This window comes from Salvelinus namaycush, chromosome 8, assembly GCF_016432855.1.
Source record: "Salvelinus namaycush isolate Seneca chromosome 8, SaNama_1.0, whole genome shotgun sequence".
Taxonomy (NCBI): Eukaryota; Metazoa; Chordata; class Actinopteri; order Salmoniformes; family Salmonidae; genus Salvelinus; species Salvelinus namaycush.
The window spans coordinates 11,078,991-11,097,047 of NC_052314.1; the positions used below are offsets into that span (position 1 = coordinate 11,078,991).

The 18,057-nt window shown below is 43.4% G+C and overlaps 1 protein-coding gene across 1 annotated transcript; it reads left to right on the forward strand.

Moving 5' to 3' along the window:
- Window positions 1-575: 575 nt before the first annotated feature.
- LOC120052383 (dihydrolipoyl dehydrogenase, mitochondrial-like) lies at window positions 576-17,245 on the forward strand. The gene is made up of 14 exons (XM_038999257.1): window positions 576-695; window positions 3,169-3,244; window positions 5,327-5,406; window positions 8,616-8,684; window positions 8,807-8,876; window positions 9,017-9,117; window positions 9,721-9,864; window positions 9,968-10,069; window positions 10,417-10,607; window positions 14,654-14,824; window positions 15,687-15,876; window positions 16,149-16,286; window positions 16,378-16,467; window positions 16,600-17,245. Exons 1-14 carry the CDS (start codon window positions 657-659, stop codon window positions 16,663-16,665), a joined length of 1,527 nt encoding a protein of 508 aa, XP_038855185.1. The 5' UTR covers window positions 576-656; the 3' UTR covers window positions 16,666-17,245.
- Window positions 17,246-18,057: the final 812 nt, after the last annotated feature.

The following is an 18,057-nucleotide window of genomic DNA, read 5'->3' on the forward strand; positions in this document are numbered from 1 at the left end:
ATATCCAGGTGCAGTGATCTGTGAGCTGCTCTGACAGCTGGTGCTTAAAGTTAGTGAGGGAGATATAAATCTCCACCTTCAGTGATTTTTGCAGTTCGTTCCAGTCATTGGCAGCAGAGAACTGGAAGGAAAGGCGGCCAAAGGAGGAATTGGCTTTGGGGGTGACCAGTGAATTACGGGGAGTTTCAGGCCCTGGAGTGAACATAATTGGAGACTCGCAAACTCGACTAAAAAGGAGGGCTGAGGGGCTCACATTGCAAACTTCTCTTCCTTGGCTAGTCATTTGGATCGGCCCCCAAGATGGTGACGGGGATTCCCCCCAAGGGCATAAGGAGAGGGTGTGTCTTTTATTTGTTTGAACAGCAGCCTGTCTAATTTATTTTTCTTCTTCTGTGATATAATGGCGGCTGCTAACCAACGTTAAAGCTGCATCCCGCCACCTACTGTGCTGGAGTGTGTAGTCAATCACGGTTTACAACATTTCTAAGTCCTCCTACCTATTTTATTTTTTAAGGGTGAAATATTTCTATAACGCTTGTTTGGACGACCGGCAGTATTTGCGTTTCCTGGATTGTTACTGCGCACGCGCAATTTCGTGAGTCCTTGGATGATCCGCCTGCTGTAGGTTACGCAGCCTGTAAAGGGACACCGACAAAATGCAGAGCTGGAATCAAGTATATCGCACTCTGGCAACGGTAAGGAAAAAATAATGACATGCCAATTAATAGTTCATGTTGTCCGAAATAAATATAACTACAAGCGACAACTTGTAGAGTTACTTTGGTAGTTTTTCAACGTGATTTATGGAGTCCAGGCCTTGTTAGCTGAACCCCTCCATTACTTCATTAGCTAGCTAGCCTATCGTTAGGTTAGCTAGAACTCTAAATTGGCTAGCAGTGTTAGCTAGTTCGCTCTTTCTAGCCCGCCCAAGCGAGCCTTGGTGTGTGGAATGTGCTAACATTGTTGCTGGTTAGGTTTAAATTGCTTTCATAAACTAATGTCATTACGAAATCATACATTTCCAGTCAAGCTAACGTTACTGTAACGTTAACTAGCTAGCTACCCAAGTTCCATTAACCAACAAGCATCCCATCGCGAATGTCAAATTTGACATCATGCCCGACTGGCTGTCAAGCTCGCGGGCTTGTATGTTTGTGGATGTAAAGAACACCATCTTGCCCTCTGCTTTGACTGCATCCAATGGTACATCAGTGACTCAGCATTCAACCTGATTTGTAAAGTTATTTGATTCATTATGTAGCTATTCAAATTATATTTGAGCACTGTTGTTAGCTAACTAACGCAGTACATTTAGCTACAGTTGAAGGCAGAAGTTTGCACGCACCTTAGCCAAATACATTTCACCTCAGTTTTTCACAATTCCTGACATTTTAAGCCTAGTGAAAATTCCCTGTCTTATGTCAATTAGGATCACCACTTTATTTTAAGAATGTGAAATGTCAGAATAATAGTAGAGTGATTTATTTCAGCATGTATTTCTTTCAACACATTCCCAGTGGGTCAGAAGTTTACATACACTCATTTAGTATTTGGTAGCATTGCCTTCACCCAACAATAAGTTGGGTGAATTTTGGCCCATTCCTCCTGACAGAGCTGGTGTAACTGAGTCAGGTTTGTAGGCCTCTTTGCTCGCACACGCTTCTTCAGTTCTGCCCACAGATTTTCTATAGGATTGAGGTCAGTGCTTTGTGATGGCCACTCCAACACCTTGACTTTGTTGTCCTTAAGCCATTTTGCCATAACTGGAAGTATGCTTGGGGGTCAATGTCCATTTGGAAGACCCATTTGCAACCAAGCTTTAACTTCCTGACTGGTGTCTTGAGATGTTGCTTCAATATATCCACATAATTTTCCTGCCTCATGATGCCATTTATTTTGTGAAGTGCACCAGTCCCTACTGCAGCAAAGCACCCCCACAACATGATGTTGCCACCCCTGTGGTTCATGGTTGGAATGGTGTTCTTAGGCTTGCAAGCCTCCCCCTTTTTCCTCCAAACATAACAATGGTCATTATGGCCAAACAGTTCCATTTTTGTTTCATCAGATCAGAGGACATTTCTCCAAAAAGTACAATCTTTGTTCCCTTGTGCAGTTGCAAACTGTAGTCTGGCTTTTTTTAATGGGGGTTTTGGAGCAGTGGTTTCTTCCTTGCTGAGCGGCCTTTCAGGTTATGTCGATATAGAACTCGTTTTAATGTGGACATAGATACTTTTGTACCTGTTTCCCCCAGCATCTTCACAAGGTCCTTTGCTATTGTTCTGGGATTGATTTGCACTTTTCGCACCAAAGTATGTTCATCGCTAGGAGACAGAACACGTCTCCTTCCTGAGCGGTATGACGGCTGCGTGGTCCCATGGTATTTATACTTGAGTACTATTGTTTGTACAGATGAACATGGTACCTTCAGGTGTTTGGAAATTGCTCCCAAAGATTAACCAGACTTGTGGAGGTTTACAAAAAAAAATCTGAGGTCTTGGCTGAATTCTTTTGATTTTCCCATGATGTCAAGCAAAGAGGCACTGAGTTTGAAGGTAGGCCTTGAATTACAGGTACACCTCCAATTGACTCAAATGATATCAATTAGCATATCAGAAGCTTCTAAAGCATGACATCATTTTCTCGAGTTTTCCAAGTTGTTTAAAGGCACATTCAACTTAGTGCATGTAAACTTCTGACCCACTGGAATTGTGATACAGTGAAATAATCTCTGTAAACAATTTATTTTTTATTTTTATTACTTGTCATGCACAAGGTAGATGTCCTAACCAACTTGCCAAAACTATAGTTTAACAAGAAATTTGTGGAGTGGTTGAAAAGCGAGTTTTAATGACTCCAACCTAAGTGTATGTAAACTTCAAACTTCAACTGTATATATTTGATCAATACTTCAAAACAAGCTACTGTAGTGAGAATCATCTTTAACACTTGCTATCTGTTGACGTTGAGATTTTATTACCCATTTTCTTTACAGGAATTTGTGTCTCATTCTAGAGCACTGAGTTAGAAAGAGAACCAACATTTTATACTGACTTTCGACATGTATGACAACAGCCGGTCACACAGAAGAGCTACATACCTACAGCAAATGCTGACGTTATAGTAAAATCTTTTTGATTGTCCCAATTTATCCTCTCCTATCACATACAGCGTAGCCACCAGCTCCCGAATAGGCTCCAGGGTGCAACTGTTCTCTCTGTCAGAACATACTCTGACAAAGCACAAAGTAAGTCAACATTTATCACTCCAATGTCTTGCCTGGAAACCTGATGTTGAATTGCATTGAATTTTACATCTGGCAGAAATGAGCGTTAGAATCAGGAAAGTTTCCGCTCTCAACTTCTTCTACAAGTTAGAATGTTGAATACAATTATATTTTAACGTACTTCACTGGTTGTCCATGTGGTTAGTCCTTTTGGCGGTAGGAATGTGAGACAATATATCCACAGGAAAGTATAATTACATCAATGTTTGAAAGCGCAGGTAGTACTGCGCTTTCACCTGAAGCACTACTTGCGCTTTCAAACGTTGATGTAATTATACTTTCCTGTGGATATATTGTCTCACATAACTACCGCCAAAAGGACTATCCAGATGTACAACCGGTAAAGTAAGTTAAAATATAATTTTATTCAACATTCAGGCTTGTAGCGGTTGTGGGAGAACTTCACTGATTCAAACGCTAATTTCTTCTTGACGTAAAATTCTATGCAATTCATAGAATGTCGGGTTTCCAGGCAATCCAATGTCCAATTAGATAATTTGCTGCACTGCAGTTATCAAACTGTATGCAAACATATTCACAATGTGAATGCAATACCAGTATGTGCCTCTAACTTCTTATGGCTGCATCCCGCTACCAGGATCGATATGACAACAGCCAGTGAAAGTGCAGGGCGCCAAATTCAAACAACAGAAATCTTATAATTAAAATTCCTCAAACATACATGTGTTTTATATAATTTTAAAGGTAATCTTGTTGTTAATCCCACCAAAGTGTCCGATTTGAAATATGCTTTTCAGCGAAAGCACCACAAACGATTGTTAGGTCACCACCAAACCACAATAAGCACAGCCATTTTTCCAGCGAAATATAGCAGTCACAAAAAGCAGAAATAGAGAGAAAATTAATCACTAACCTTTGATTATCTTCATCAGATGATACTCATAGGACTTCATGTTACACAATACATGCATGATTTGTTTGATAAAGTTCATATTTATATAAAAAAATCTGAGTTTACATTGGCGCGTTACATTCACTAGTTCCAAAAACATCAAGTGATTTTGCATAGCCACATCATTTCAACAGAAATACTCATCATAAATGTAGATGATAATACAAGTTACACACATGGAATTATAGATATACCTCCTTAATTGAACCGCTGTGTCAGATTTCAAAAAAACTTTACGGAAAAAGCAACCCATTCAATAATCTGAGACGGCGCTCAGAAATATAATAAAATTAGCCGCCATGTTGGAGTCAACAGAAACGAGAAAATACATGATAAATGTTTCCTTACCTTTGATGAACTTCATCAGAATGCAGTCCTAGGAATCCCAGGTCCACAATAAATGCTTGATTTGTTCGATAATGTCCGTTATTTATGTCCAATTAGCTACTTTGGTTAGCGCGTTTGGTAAACAATTCCAAAGTCACAAAGCGCGTCCACTATAACCTGACGAAATGTCCAAAAGTTCCGTAACAGTCAGTAGAAACATGTCAAACGATGTACTGAATCAATCTTTAGAATGTTGTTAACATACATCTTGAATAACGTTCCAACCGGAGAATTAGATTGACTTCAGATGAGCGGTGGAACGGAGGTCCTCCTCATGTGAACGCGCATGGTCAGCTCGTGGCAGTTGTGACTAATTCCTGTCTCTTTCGGCCCCCCTTCACATTAGAGTCATCAGACAAAGTTCTATTGACTGTTGACATCTAGTGGAAGCCGTAGGAAGTGAAAACTGATCCATATCTCGTTGTAATTTCAATGAGAGCTTGGTTGAAAATCTGTCACCCCAGAAAAAATCCAAACAGGAAGTGGAACTTCTCAGGTTTTTGCCTGCCATATGAGTTCTGTTATACTCACAGACATATTTCAAACAGTTTTAGAAACTTCAGAGTGTTTTCTATCAAATACTGCTAATAATATGCATATATTAGCAACTATGACTGAGAAGCAGGCAGTTTACTCTGGGCACCTCTGTGCACCTTTCATCCAAGCTACTCAATACTGCCCCTGCAGCCATAAGAAGTTAACTTGTTGCCCCTCTGATAAACATGTTCTTTGCTCTCCTGCAGTTGATGCTGATGTCACAGTGGTGGGCTCTGGTCCTGGTGGATATGTTGCCGCAATCAAAGCAGCCCAGCTTGGTTTCAAGGTAAAGCTAACTCTTAACTATTTCTATCAGCATGATAAATGTGCAACCAGAGGAAAGAGAACTCTGGACCACCTATACTCCAAACATAGAGATGCATACAAAGCTCTCCCTCATCCTCCATTTGGCAAATCTGACCATAATTCTATCCTCCTGATTCCTGCTTACAAGCAAAAGTTAAAGCAGGAAGCACCAGTGACAAGATCAATAAAGAAGTGGTCAGATGAAGCAGATGCTAAGCTACTGGACTGTTTTGCTAGCATAGACTGGAATATGTTCCGGGATTCCTCCGATGGCATTGAGGAAGGAGTACACCACATTAGTCATTGGATTCATCAATAAGTGCATTGTTGATGTCATCCCAACAGTGACCGTACGTACATACCCCAACCAGAAGCCATGGATTACAGGCAGCATCCGCACTGAGCTAAAGGCTAGAGCTGCTGCTTTCAAGGAGCGGGACTCAAACCCGGAAGCTTATAATAAATCCCGCTATTCCGTCTGAACCATCAAACAGGCAAAGCGTCAATACAGGGCTAAGATCGTATCATACTACACCGGCTCTGACGCTCGTCGGCTGTGGCAGGGCTTGCAAATACTTCATACTCGTCGCCAAACCCACTGGCTCCAGGTCATCTACAAGACCCTGCTAGGTAAAGTCCCCACTTATCTCAGCTCTTTGGTCTCCATAGCAGCACCCACCTGTAGCACGCGCTCCAGCAGGTATATCTCTCTGGTCACCCCCAAAGCCAATTCCTCCTTTGGCTGCCTCTCCTTCCAGTTCTCTGCTGCCAATGACTGGAACGAACTACAAAAATCTCTGAAACAAAAATCTCTGAAACTGGAAACACTTATCTCCCTCACTAGCTTTAAGCACCAGCTGTCAGAGCAGCTCACAGATTACTGCACCTGTACATAGCCCATCTATAATTTAGCCCAAACAACTACCTCTTCCCCTACTGTATTTATTTATTTATTTTGCTCCTTAGCACCCCATTATTTCTATTTCTACTTTGCACATTCTTCCACTGCAAATCTACCATTCCAGTGTTTTACTTGCTATATTGTATTTACTTCGCCACCATGGCCTTTTTATGCCTTTACCTCCCTTGTCTCACCTCATTTGCTCACATTGTATATAGACTTATTTTTGTACTGTATTATTGACCGTATGTTTGTTTTACTCCATGTGTAACTCTGTGTTGTTGTATGTGTCAAACTGCTTTGCTTTATCTTGGCCAGGTCGCAATTGTAAATGAGAACTTGTTCTCAACTTGCCTACCTGGTTAAATAAAGGTTAAATTAAAAAACCATTAGACTAGAAAGGGAACCACAGCCGAAAGATGCCCAGTGGTACGAACATACCAGACGAGCTAAACTACTACTGTGCTCGCTTCGAGGCAAATAACACTAAAACATGCATGAGAGCACCAGCTGTTCCTGAAGACAGTGATCACGAACTCCGCAGCCGACGTGAGTAAGACCTTTAAACAGGTCAACATTCACAAGGACGCAGGGCCAGATGGATTACCAGGACGTGTACTGAGAGCATGCGCTGGCCAGCTAGCAAGTGTCTTCACTGACATTTTCAACCTCTACCTGTGAGTCTGTAATACCAACATGTTTTAAGCAGTCCACCATAGTGCCTGTGCACAAGAACAAACACTAATGTAATCTGCCTAAATGACTAGCGACCCGTAGCACTCACGTCTGTAGCCATGAAGTGCTTTGAAAGGCTGGTCATGGCTCACTTCAACACCATCATCCTAGACCCACTCCAATTTGCATACCGCCCCAACAGATCCACAGATGATGCAGCCTCTATTGCACTCCACACTGCCCTTTCCCACCTGGACAAAAGGAACACCTATGTGAGAATGCTATTCATTGACTACAGTTCAGCTTTCAACACCATAGTGCCTTCAAAGCTCATCAATAAGCTAAGGACCCTGGGACTAAACACCTCCCTCTGCAACTGGATCCTGGACTTCCTGATGGGCCGCCCCCCCAGGTGGTAAGGGTAGGTAACAACACATCCGCCACGCTGATCCTCAACACAGGGGCCCCTCAGGGGTGTGTGCTCAGTCTCCTCCTGTACTCCCTGTTCACTCATGACTGTACGGCCAGGAACGACTCCAACACCATCATTAAGTTTGCCAATGACACAAGTGGTAGGCCTGATCAACAACGAGACAGCCTATAGGGAGAACGTCAGAGACCTGGCCGTGTGGTGCCACAAACTCTCCCTAAACATGATCAAGCACACCAAGACAGTCGTGAAGAGGGCACCACAAAGCCTATTCCCCTTCAGGAGACTGAAAAGATTTGGCATGGGTCCTCAGAAGGTTCTAGAGCTGCACCATCGAGAGCATCCTGACTGGTTGCATCACTGCCTGGTATGGCAACTGCTCAGCTTCCGACCGCAAGGCACTACAGAGGGTAGTGCGAACGGCCCAGTACATCACTGGGGCCAAGCTTTCTGCCATCCAGGACCTCTATACCAGGCGGTGTCAGAGGAAGGCCCTAAAAATTGTCAAGGACTCCATCCACCCTAGTCATAGACTGTTCTCTCTGCTACCGCACGGCAAGCGGTACTGGAGCGCCAAGTCTAGTTCCAAGAGGCTTCTAAACAGCTTCTACCCCCAAGCCATAAGACTCCTGAACATCTAGTCAAATGGCTACCCAGACTATTTGCATTGCCACCCCCCCCCCCCCCCCCCCCCCCCCTACACCACTGCTACTCTCTGTTGTCATCTATGCATAGTCACTTTAATAATTCTACTTACATGTACATACTACCTCAAATAACCGGTGCCCCCGTACATTGACTCTGTATCGGTACCCCCCTATGTATAGTCTTGCTGTTATGTTACTGCTGCTCTTTAAGTACTTGTTACTTTTATCTCTTATTCTTAACCATATTTTTTTGAAACTGCGTTGTTGGCTAGGGTCTCGTAAGTAAGCATTTCACAGTAAGGTGGAATGAGTTTGACACATTCTTAACGCCATGTAAAACTATTAAACAGCCCTTTACTAATCTTGAATGTTGTATTCGGCGCATGTGACTAATACAATTTGGTTTTAACTAGGCTAACCATTCATTCTGATCTCTATCGAGTGAACGAAGCGCAAGGAGTAAATTTAGGCTCATGCCTATTTAATAGTAATGCCCATCTTGTGAGAATTGTCTAACTACGTTTTCTACTTTACAGACGGTGTGTGTGGAAAAGAATCCCACCCTAGGCGGGACCTGTTTGAATGTCGGCTGTATCCCTTCAAAGGTAAACGTTGTCCATCAGGAGTTTATATAGCTTTTACTGGGTGTTAATGTGCAACACTGCACAACTTCATCTGTGAGTTGAGGATGAATGTAGAACGTCGGTTTTCTCCTGTCACTTTCTAGGCCCTGCTGAACAACTCCTACCTGTACCACCAGGCCAATGGCAAGGACTTTGAAAGCAGAGGCATTGAAAGTAAGAGATAACATTGGCTAGACTCGAGCAGTGGTCACCACCAGCCCTGGGCCTAGAGAGCGGAAGGGTGTGCAGGCTTTTGAGTTTTTAGGGATGCCAGTTATGAACTTCACTTGACCCTCTCTCTCTGTCTGTACCAGTCTCGGGGATCACATTGAACCTGGAGAAGATGATGTCACAGAAGAGCGGGGCAGTCAAAGCACTGACAGGAGGCATAGCACATTTATTCAAACAGAACAAGGTGAGTCCTTACCTACAGTCACTCCCTCCCTACTTACATTGTTAATGATAGACCTAGTTCACAAATTAGACACATTTTGCTCACTTTTTGGATAATTGGCAACTAATATAGGGATCCTGCCAGTCAGCATCAGATTAGTTAGTCAGTATGGGTCAGACAGTGTTGCATTAGCTCATGCAAAACAATGGGAGTGGTAGAACCTGTTAGCGGGCTCCAAATAGCATGCTGAAATCAACTCCATTTCAAGTACAACCCACGTTCTATCCTTTTATAACCACCAAAACCCCTGACAGCAAGAGTTATGACTAAGCTCCTTCAGCTTTGCGCCAAGAGATTTCGCCTCAGCAGGATAAGCTTGAAACAGCAGTTTTGACTGTCCTCTATCTTCTTTGAATGGACGCAACCTTCTATGGGTATTACATTGTCAATGGACTTGTCCTTTGTCTTAAACCCACTTCTAATTTGAGTCCATCAGTTTGATACGAAAGCAGGCTGTTTTGATGCTTCCCTCTGTATTTTTTGTGTTACTTCAGGGTCAGTAGTGAACTTGACCCCGTCTTTAATTGATGTAACTGATGATGTAATGTGGCGGTTTCTCCTCAGGTGACACACGTGAACGGCTATGGGAAGATCACGGGCAAGAACCAGGTGACGGCCACGGCCGAGGACGGCAGCATGCAGGTCATCAACAGCAAGAACATCCTCATTGCCACTGGCTCCGAGGTCACGCCCTTTCCGGGGATCGAGGTACGTTACTGTACTCTTGAGTAGTAGTTTGTAGCAGGCGGCCAGATGTTAGTTGTCCTTGGCAAAGCCGTGTCCTAACTCTCCTAACCTCATGTGTTGTCAGGTTGATGAGGACACGGTGGTGTCCTCCACGGGAGCCCTGGACCTGAAGAAGGTGCCTGAGCATCTCATCGTCATCGGAGCCGGAGTCATCGGGGTGGAGCTGGTGAGGGACCACACACACACACACACACACAGGATTACAGCATGGTCTGTAAAGAGTAAATGTCCATACAATAATTGCTTTATTTGTCCATTTGCACTGATGTTCTTACGTGTTTTGCTGTCTCAGTACCCAACCTGACACACATCAGAGGCTGCGGTAGAGCAACGCCCCTGGAGCACTTAGAGGTAGTGTCTTACTCAAGGGCACAACGGTGGTAGATAGTATACAGGGATATTGAAGCCAGTAACCCTCCAGCTGCCAGATCACTCCGTGCAGATTTCCCCACAGGCATCTTAGGGAATATCCAGGGTCCAGTCTAACATCCTGTTTGGCCTCCTGTTCACCAGGGGTCAGTGTGGCAGCGTCTGGGCTCCAAGGTGACAGCGGTGGAGTTCCTGGGCCACGTGGGCGGCTTGGGCATCGACATGGAGATCTCCAAGAACTTCCAACGCATCCTTCAGAAGCAAGGCATAAAGTTCAAGCTGGGCACCAAGGTCATGGGCGCCACCAAGAGGCCCGACGGCCAGATCGACGTAGCGTGAGTTCCATCCCCCAGTGAAGTGTATTTGTGTGTGGATCTGAATGAACTAAGTCACTGAAATGAATGTGCTTGCAAGTTTCTGGTTAAACATTAGGTCATACTAAAGGGCTGACCCCATTTAGTCGACTGTTCCATTGTTTGGTCGATAGGCTGTTGGTCGACCAAGATTATAATTTTTTTGTTGAGCAGTGGCAAATATATTTTTAACAATTATGGCACACGAGACACCTGTCTGAGTGGACTAATCCATTATGGAGGCCGCAGGGATGGCACAACAGTATCACCAGTAGTAGATTTATCATAATTTCTAATCTACAATGCTTATTTGGTTACAGTACATTTGATTAATGTAGTCAATATATTATTAATAAAGCCTTGTCATTTGTAGGAGTGAACATGTTTGCAGAGCTCAACCTAGGCTAAAAGTTTTTGTTTATTTAATTCCATTTACGAGTTGTCAATTTATTAATTGTCTTTTGTTTTGCGCGCTCCTGTCAATCTTGAGTAAGGACATCCAGTGAATACGAATATAGAAGTAGGACTAGTCTACCTGGCCTGCGCACAAATGTAGTCCTATAAATGTGATCATTTGGGTATCTGATACTATTTCTGACTGTCTCAACTCAACATCACTGTGGAGCTTCTCAAAGAACGTTTTTCTTCTCCTCAAACAGCAAGTAAACAGTCTGTTTTTACATCCATTGAGAATGACAATAGTTCCTCAACAAAGCCTATTTGAAAAATCTTTCTAGCTCGCTCTCCCTTTTCGATTACCACTCAGCCTGAAGAGGGGAAAAAATGACAAATGTTGTGCTCTGATCTGTTGGAAATGTCATAAAATAGGTCTATCTGATTAGTTCTTATCCCTTGCACAAAATAGCCTACAGCTGTGTCTGTCAATGTGATTTGTAGGATATTTTTATCAGAATATTTTCTGGCTGCAATGTTTTTATTTGTTGGCTTTGTAGGCTATTTTTACATATTGGCAATAGAAGCTACTTATACATTTGTTTCATTTAGAATTTTGATTAACCACATGACATTGAGTTCAAGATATGAAGACTTTATTATAAATGTAATTGTTCCACAAAAATGTGCATATGAATATCATAACTGGCACGCAGATCATTAGAAATCACATTTTATTTGTCACATATACATGGTTAGCAGATGTTAATGCGAGTGTAGCAAAATAATTGTGCTTCTAGTTCTGACAATGCCGTAATAACCAACGAGTAATCTAACCTAACAATTCCACAACTACTACCTTATACACACAAGTGTAAAGGATATGTACATAAAGATATGAATAAGTGATGGTACAGAACGGCATAGGCAAGATGCAGTAGATGGTATCGAGTACAGTATATACATGAGATGAGTAATGTAGGGTATGTAAACATAAGTGGCTAGTGATACATGTATTACATAAAGATGGCAAGATGCAGTAGATGATATAGAGTACAGTATATACATATACATTATATTAAGTGGCTAGTGATACATTTTTGATCAATTTCCATTATTAAAGTGAACTGGAGTTGAGCCAGTATGTTGGCAGCAGCCACTGTTTTTCAGTCTCTCGGTCCCTGCTTTGATGCACCTGTACTGACCTTGCCTTCTGGATGATAGCGGGGTGAACAGGCAGTGGCTCGGGTGGTTGTTGTCCTTGATGATCTGTGACATCGGGTGGTGTAGGTGTCCTGGAGGGCAGGTAGTTTGCCCCCAGTGATGCATTGTGCAGACCTCACTACCCTCTGGAGAGCCTTACGGTTGTGGGCGGAGCAGTTGCCGTACCAGGCGGTGATACAGCCCGACAGGATGCTCTCGATTGTGCATCTGTAGTTTGTGTGCTTTTGGTGACGAGACGAATTTCTTCAGCCTCCTGAAGTTGAAGAGGCGCTGCTGCGCCTTCTTCACAACGCTGTCTGTGTGGGTGGACCAATTCAGTTTGTCCGTGATGTGTACACCGAGGAACTTAACTTACTACCCTCTCCACTACTGTCCCGTCGATGTGGATAGGGGGGTGCTCCCTCTGCTGTTTCCTGAAGAAATGGTAGGATAACTAGAATAAGGAGCACTCCAAATTGAAAAGGTTGCCGACCACTGGTGTAGCCTATTACCGGCAACTTCAGGCGCTTAACAGCAAGAATCTGCAAAGGCAGGCAGGTCGGGAACAGGTTTTCTTCTGGTTAGGTTGTTGATCTCTGGCTTTACTAATTTGTGTCTTCATTTTTAATCGCAGTTCTTAAAGCATCAGACAAGCTTAGTAGCCTACATATAGTTGATTGTATTCAAACATAGGGTGTGTGTGTGTGTATATACATACATGAACACAGTTGAAGTCGGAAGTTTACATACACCTTAGCCAAATACATTTAAACTGTTTCACAATTCCTGACATTTAATCCTTGTAAAAATTCCCTGACTTAGGTCAGTTAGGATCACCACTTTATTTTCAGAATGTAAAATGTCAGAATAATAGTAGAGTGATTTATTTCAGCTTTTATTTCTTTAATCACATTCCCAGTGGGTCAGAAGTTTACATACTCAAATAGTATTTGGGTCAAATGTTTCGGGGTAGCCTTCCACAAGCTTCCCACAATAAGTTGGGTGGATTTTGGCCCATTCCACCTGACAAAGCTGGTGTAACTGAGTCAGGTTTGTAGGCCTCCTTGCTCACACATGCTTTTTCAGTTCTGCACACAGGTTTTCTATAGGATTGAGGTCAGGGCTTTGTGAATTTCCACTTCAATACCTTGACTTTGTTGTCATTTTGCCACAACTTTGGAAGTATGCTTGGTCATTGTCCATTTGGAAGACCCATTTGCAACCAAGCTTTAACTTCCTGACTAATGTCGCATCAATATAGCCACATAATTTTCCTGCCTCGTGATGCCATCTATTTTGTGAAGTGCACCAGTCCCTCCTGCAGCAAAGCACCCCCACAACATGATGCTGCCACCCCCGTGCTTCACGGTTGGGATGGTGCTCTTCGGCTTGCAAGCCTCCCATTTTTCCTCCAAACATAAGGATGGTCATTATGGCCAAACAGTTCTATTTTTGTTTCATCAGACCAGAGGACATTTCTCCAAAAAGTACGATCTTTGTTTCATGTGCAGTTGCAAAACCGTAATTTGGCTTTTTAATGCCGGTTTTGGAGCAGTGGCGTCTTCCTTGCTGAGCAGCCTTTCAGGTTATGTTGATATAGGACTTGTTTTACTGTGGATATAGATACTTTACCTGATTCCTCCAGCATCTTCACAAGGTCCTTTGCTGTTGTTCTGGGATTGATTTGCACTTTTCGCACCAAAGAACGTTCATCTCTAGGACACAGAACGCGTCTCCTTCCTGAGCGGTATGACGGCTGCGTGGTCCCATGGTATTTATACTTGAGTACAATTGTTTGTACAGATGAACGTGGTACCTTCAGGCGTTTGGAAATTACTCCCAAGGATGAACCTGACTTGTGGAGGTCTACAAAGAAAATGCTGTGGTCTATTTTGATTTTCCCATGATGTCAAGCAAAGAGGCACTGAGTTTGAAGGTAGGCATTAAAATGCATCCACAGGTACACCTCCGATAGGCTAATTGACATCATTTGAGTCAATCAGAAGATTCTAAAGCAATGACATAATTTTCCAAACGGTTTAAAGGCACAGTCAATTTAGTATATGTAACCTTCTGACCCACTGGAATTGTGATACAATCTGTCTGTAAACAATTGTTGGAAAAATTACTTAGGTCATGCACAAAGTAGATGTCCTAACCGACTTGCCAAAACTATAGTTTAACAAGAAATTTGTGGAGTGATTGAAATACACTTAGGTTGGAGTCATTAAAAATTGTATGTAAACTTCCGACTTCAGCTGTATGTATGTATGTGTGTGTATATATATATACATACATACATACACACACAATAGGGGGAAAAAACATTTCAACCAATCGATTGGTCGAAAGAACAAATGACTACTGTCGACCAAGATTAATTTATTTCGGGGACAGCCCTAATCAAACCTAACCGTGTGTGTTGTCTCCAGTGTGGAGGCGGCATCCGGCGGGAAGAACGAGACTCTGACGTGTGACGTGCTGCTGGTGTGTATCGGCAGACGGCCCTTCACCAGGAACCTGGGCCTGGAGAACGTGGGCCTGGAGCTGGACAACAGGGGACGCATACCAGTCAACAACCGCTTCCAGACCAAAGTACCCAGGTAGACCTAAATTAGCGCACCACACCTCTGTAATATACAACATCCCCAAGATGGAGGGAGTTTGTCTGTGTAATATACACTGAGTGTATAAAACATTAGGAACACTTTCCTAATATTGAGTTGCACCCCCTTTTGCCCAAAGAACAGCCTCAATTAGTCGGGGCATAGGCTCTACGAGGTGTCAACCGTTCTACAGGGATGCTGCCCCATGTTGACTCCAATACTTCCCACAGTTGTCAAGTTAGGGCTCCCGAGTGGCGCAGCATTCTACGGCACTGCATCTCAGTGCAAGAGGCGTCACTGCAGTCCCTGGTTTGAATACAGGCTGCATCACATCTGGCTGTCATTGGGAGTCCTATAGGGCGGCGAACAATTGGCCCAGCGTCGTCCGGGTTTGACCTTCATTGTAAATAAGAATTGGTTCTTAACTGACTTGCCTAGTTAAAGGTTTAAAAAAAAAAAAAAAAAGTCTGGAAACTGTTGTGTGTGAACCCCAGCAGCGTTGCAGTTCTTGACATAAACCGGAGCGCCTGGCACCTACTACCATACCCCGTTCAAAGGCACTTAAATATTTTGGCTTGCCCATTCACCCTCTGAATGGCACACAATCCATGTCTCAAGGCATAAAAATGCTTCTTTAACTTGTCTCCTCCCCTTCATCTACACTGATTTGAAGTGGATTTAACAAGGGACATCAATAAGGGATCATAGCTTTCACCTGGTCAGTCTGTCATGGAAAGAGACGTTCCTAATATTTTGTACACTGTTCAATACCTGCTTTTTCAATATACACATACTACTCCAACCGCCTCACCAAGATCTCTTTCAAAAAGGACTAAATGTTATCTCTTTCCCTTCTAAGTATCTATGCCATTGGTGACGTGATTGCCGGGCCCATGCTAGCACACAAGGCGGAGGACGAGGGCATCATCTGTGTGGAAGGCATGGCCGGGGGCGCCGTGCACATCGATTACAACTGTGTCCCCTCTGTAGTCTACACACACCCCGAGGTGGCATGGGTGGGGAAGACAGAGGAGCAGCTCAAAGAGGAGGTGATGCACACAACACCAACCTCACCACATAAACACTAATCATTTTGACCAAATTAAGTAGTGGACATGGCTTTTTATATATAATGATAAATTATTTGTTTATATTTCAGCTGCTAAAATGTTGCTACATTGAAATCTCTTCAGGTCTAAGAGTTAGCCACAGGGTGGCGAGATACCTTCCCCAAAATTGTTGACCTCCTAAAGGAGACAAAGTATTGCACGTGTCGTATCAACACTGAAACAGAACTTTAACCTCCAACTCTATTTCCCAGGGCATCCCATACAAGGTGGGAAAGTTCCCGTTTGCCGCCAACAGCCGAGCCAAAACCAACGCAGACACCGATGGCCTGGTGAAGATCCTCGGCCACAAGGAGACCGACCGGATATTGGGCGCTCACATCCTGGGCTCTGTGAGTCATGTCACCTCAGGCTCCTTAGCAGAGAGAATTTGGGCTATAACGTATAGAGTTGTACGTTAACTATGGTGACCCTTGTGTTTAGGGGGCAGGAGAGATAATCAACGAGGCGACGCTCGCCATGGAGTACGGCGCATCCTGCGAGGACGTTGCCAGAGTTTGCCACGCCCATCCTGTGAGTTACACACTGTCATATCATAGAAGTTCAACCATGTCATTCACACGCATCCACATTTTGTGGAACCACACCACCCAACTGTCAGATGCCAGTCAATCTAACCTCTTTTCCCATCTACCCCTCTTCCAGACTGTGTCCGAGGCCTTCAGAGAAGCTAACCTTGCAGCCTCCTTCGGGAAAGCTATCAACTTTTAACTGTCTTTGTCCGCACAGCTATGTACATAACCGTTTTGTCTCCAACAATCAACGCACACATAATGTACCGTGACACCCTCAGGGGGATACTCTATATACATAAAGACAACCCGTGTACTACATTTTAATATGGTATATAAATGTTCTCAATAAAGGGGGTTTGGGTGGTAAAAACAGACGGGAGATTAGTCTTGACTTTCTACTTGGAATGGTTCGCTGCTATATAAATTAGTCGCAGGATATCTAGCATTTTCCCAACATCACTTTCTTAGTGCAGTGCTCAGATGTATATTATTCATAGTTTCAGAGAATGACCATGGGTTGGCTGGACTACTGCTGTATTTACCAATAAGAGATAAGCCATGACAAGTTTTTATTTTTTTAAGACTGAAGCATAACGAAACACCTTTTCAAAAGGTGTAAGGGAAGGCAGTTGGAAAGGCCCAAGCAGCAACTGGCTTGTATGAATTGCAATACTTGAATTTAAATATGGCTGTGCACTGTCATTCTGTGTGTGTACAATTTTGCTTAATTCTGACCTCTGCAAAAAAAATAAATGCAGTAATGATTCAGAACTCTAGAGATGTGTGACGCATTGGCGCGTTTTACTGTGTTCAGTGCAACAAAAGAGGGAGCTTAATCAGTCATGTGAGGAATTTTGAGTGTCGAATTTGGTCGCTACGTGAGGCTTATTAGATCGAATGTAAGTTTCAGGTTGTTACGAATGCATCGGAATAAGTGGACACGTGGAATTTCTGAAACTTGGGGGAAACTATTTTATTGGAGTTGTGCCTGTTCACATGCGTATCTGCCCTCTCATTGGCTAGAATGGTCCAACCTGAGGGGTATCCTAAAAAGCAGGCTACATTGAACAAAAATATAAATGCAGCAATTTAGTTACCCAGGAAATTAGATAAACCAGTCAGTATCTGGTGTGACCACCATTTGCATCATGCAGAACAATCATCTCCTTTGCATAGAGTTGATCAGGCTGTTGATTGTAGAATGTTGTCCCACTCCTCTTCAATGTCTGATATACTGGAACACGCCTGTCGATCCAGAGCATCCCAAACATGCAGGCCATGGAAGAACTGGAACATTGTCAGCTTCCAGTAATTGTGTACAGATCCTTGCGATATGGGGCTGTGCATTATCATGCTGAAACATGGTGGCGGATGAATGGCACGACAATGGGCCTCGATATCTCTGTGTACTCAAATTGCCATCAATAAAGTGTAATTGTGTCCGTAGCTTATGCCTACCCATACCATTACCCCGCCATGGGGCATTGTTAACATCAGCAAACCTCCCAGTACAGTTGAAACTGAGATTCATCTGTGAAGAGCACACTTTGCCAGTGGCCATCGAAGGTGAGCATTTGCCCACTAAAGG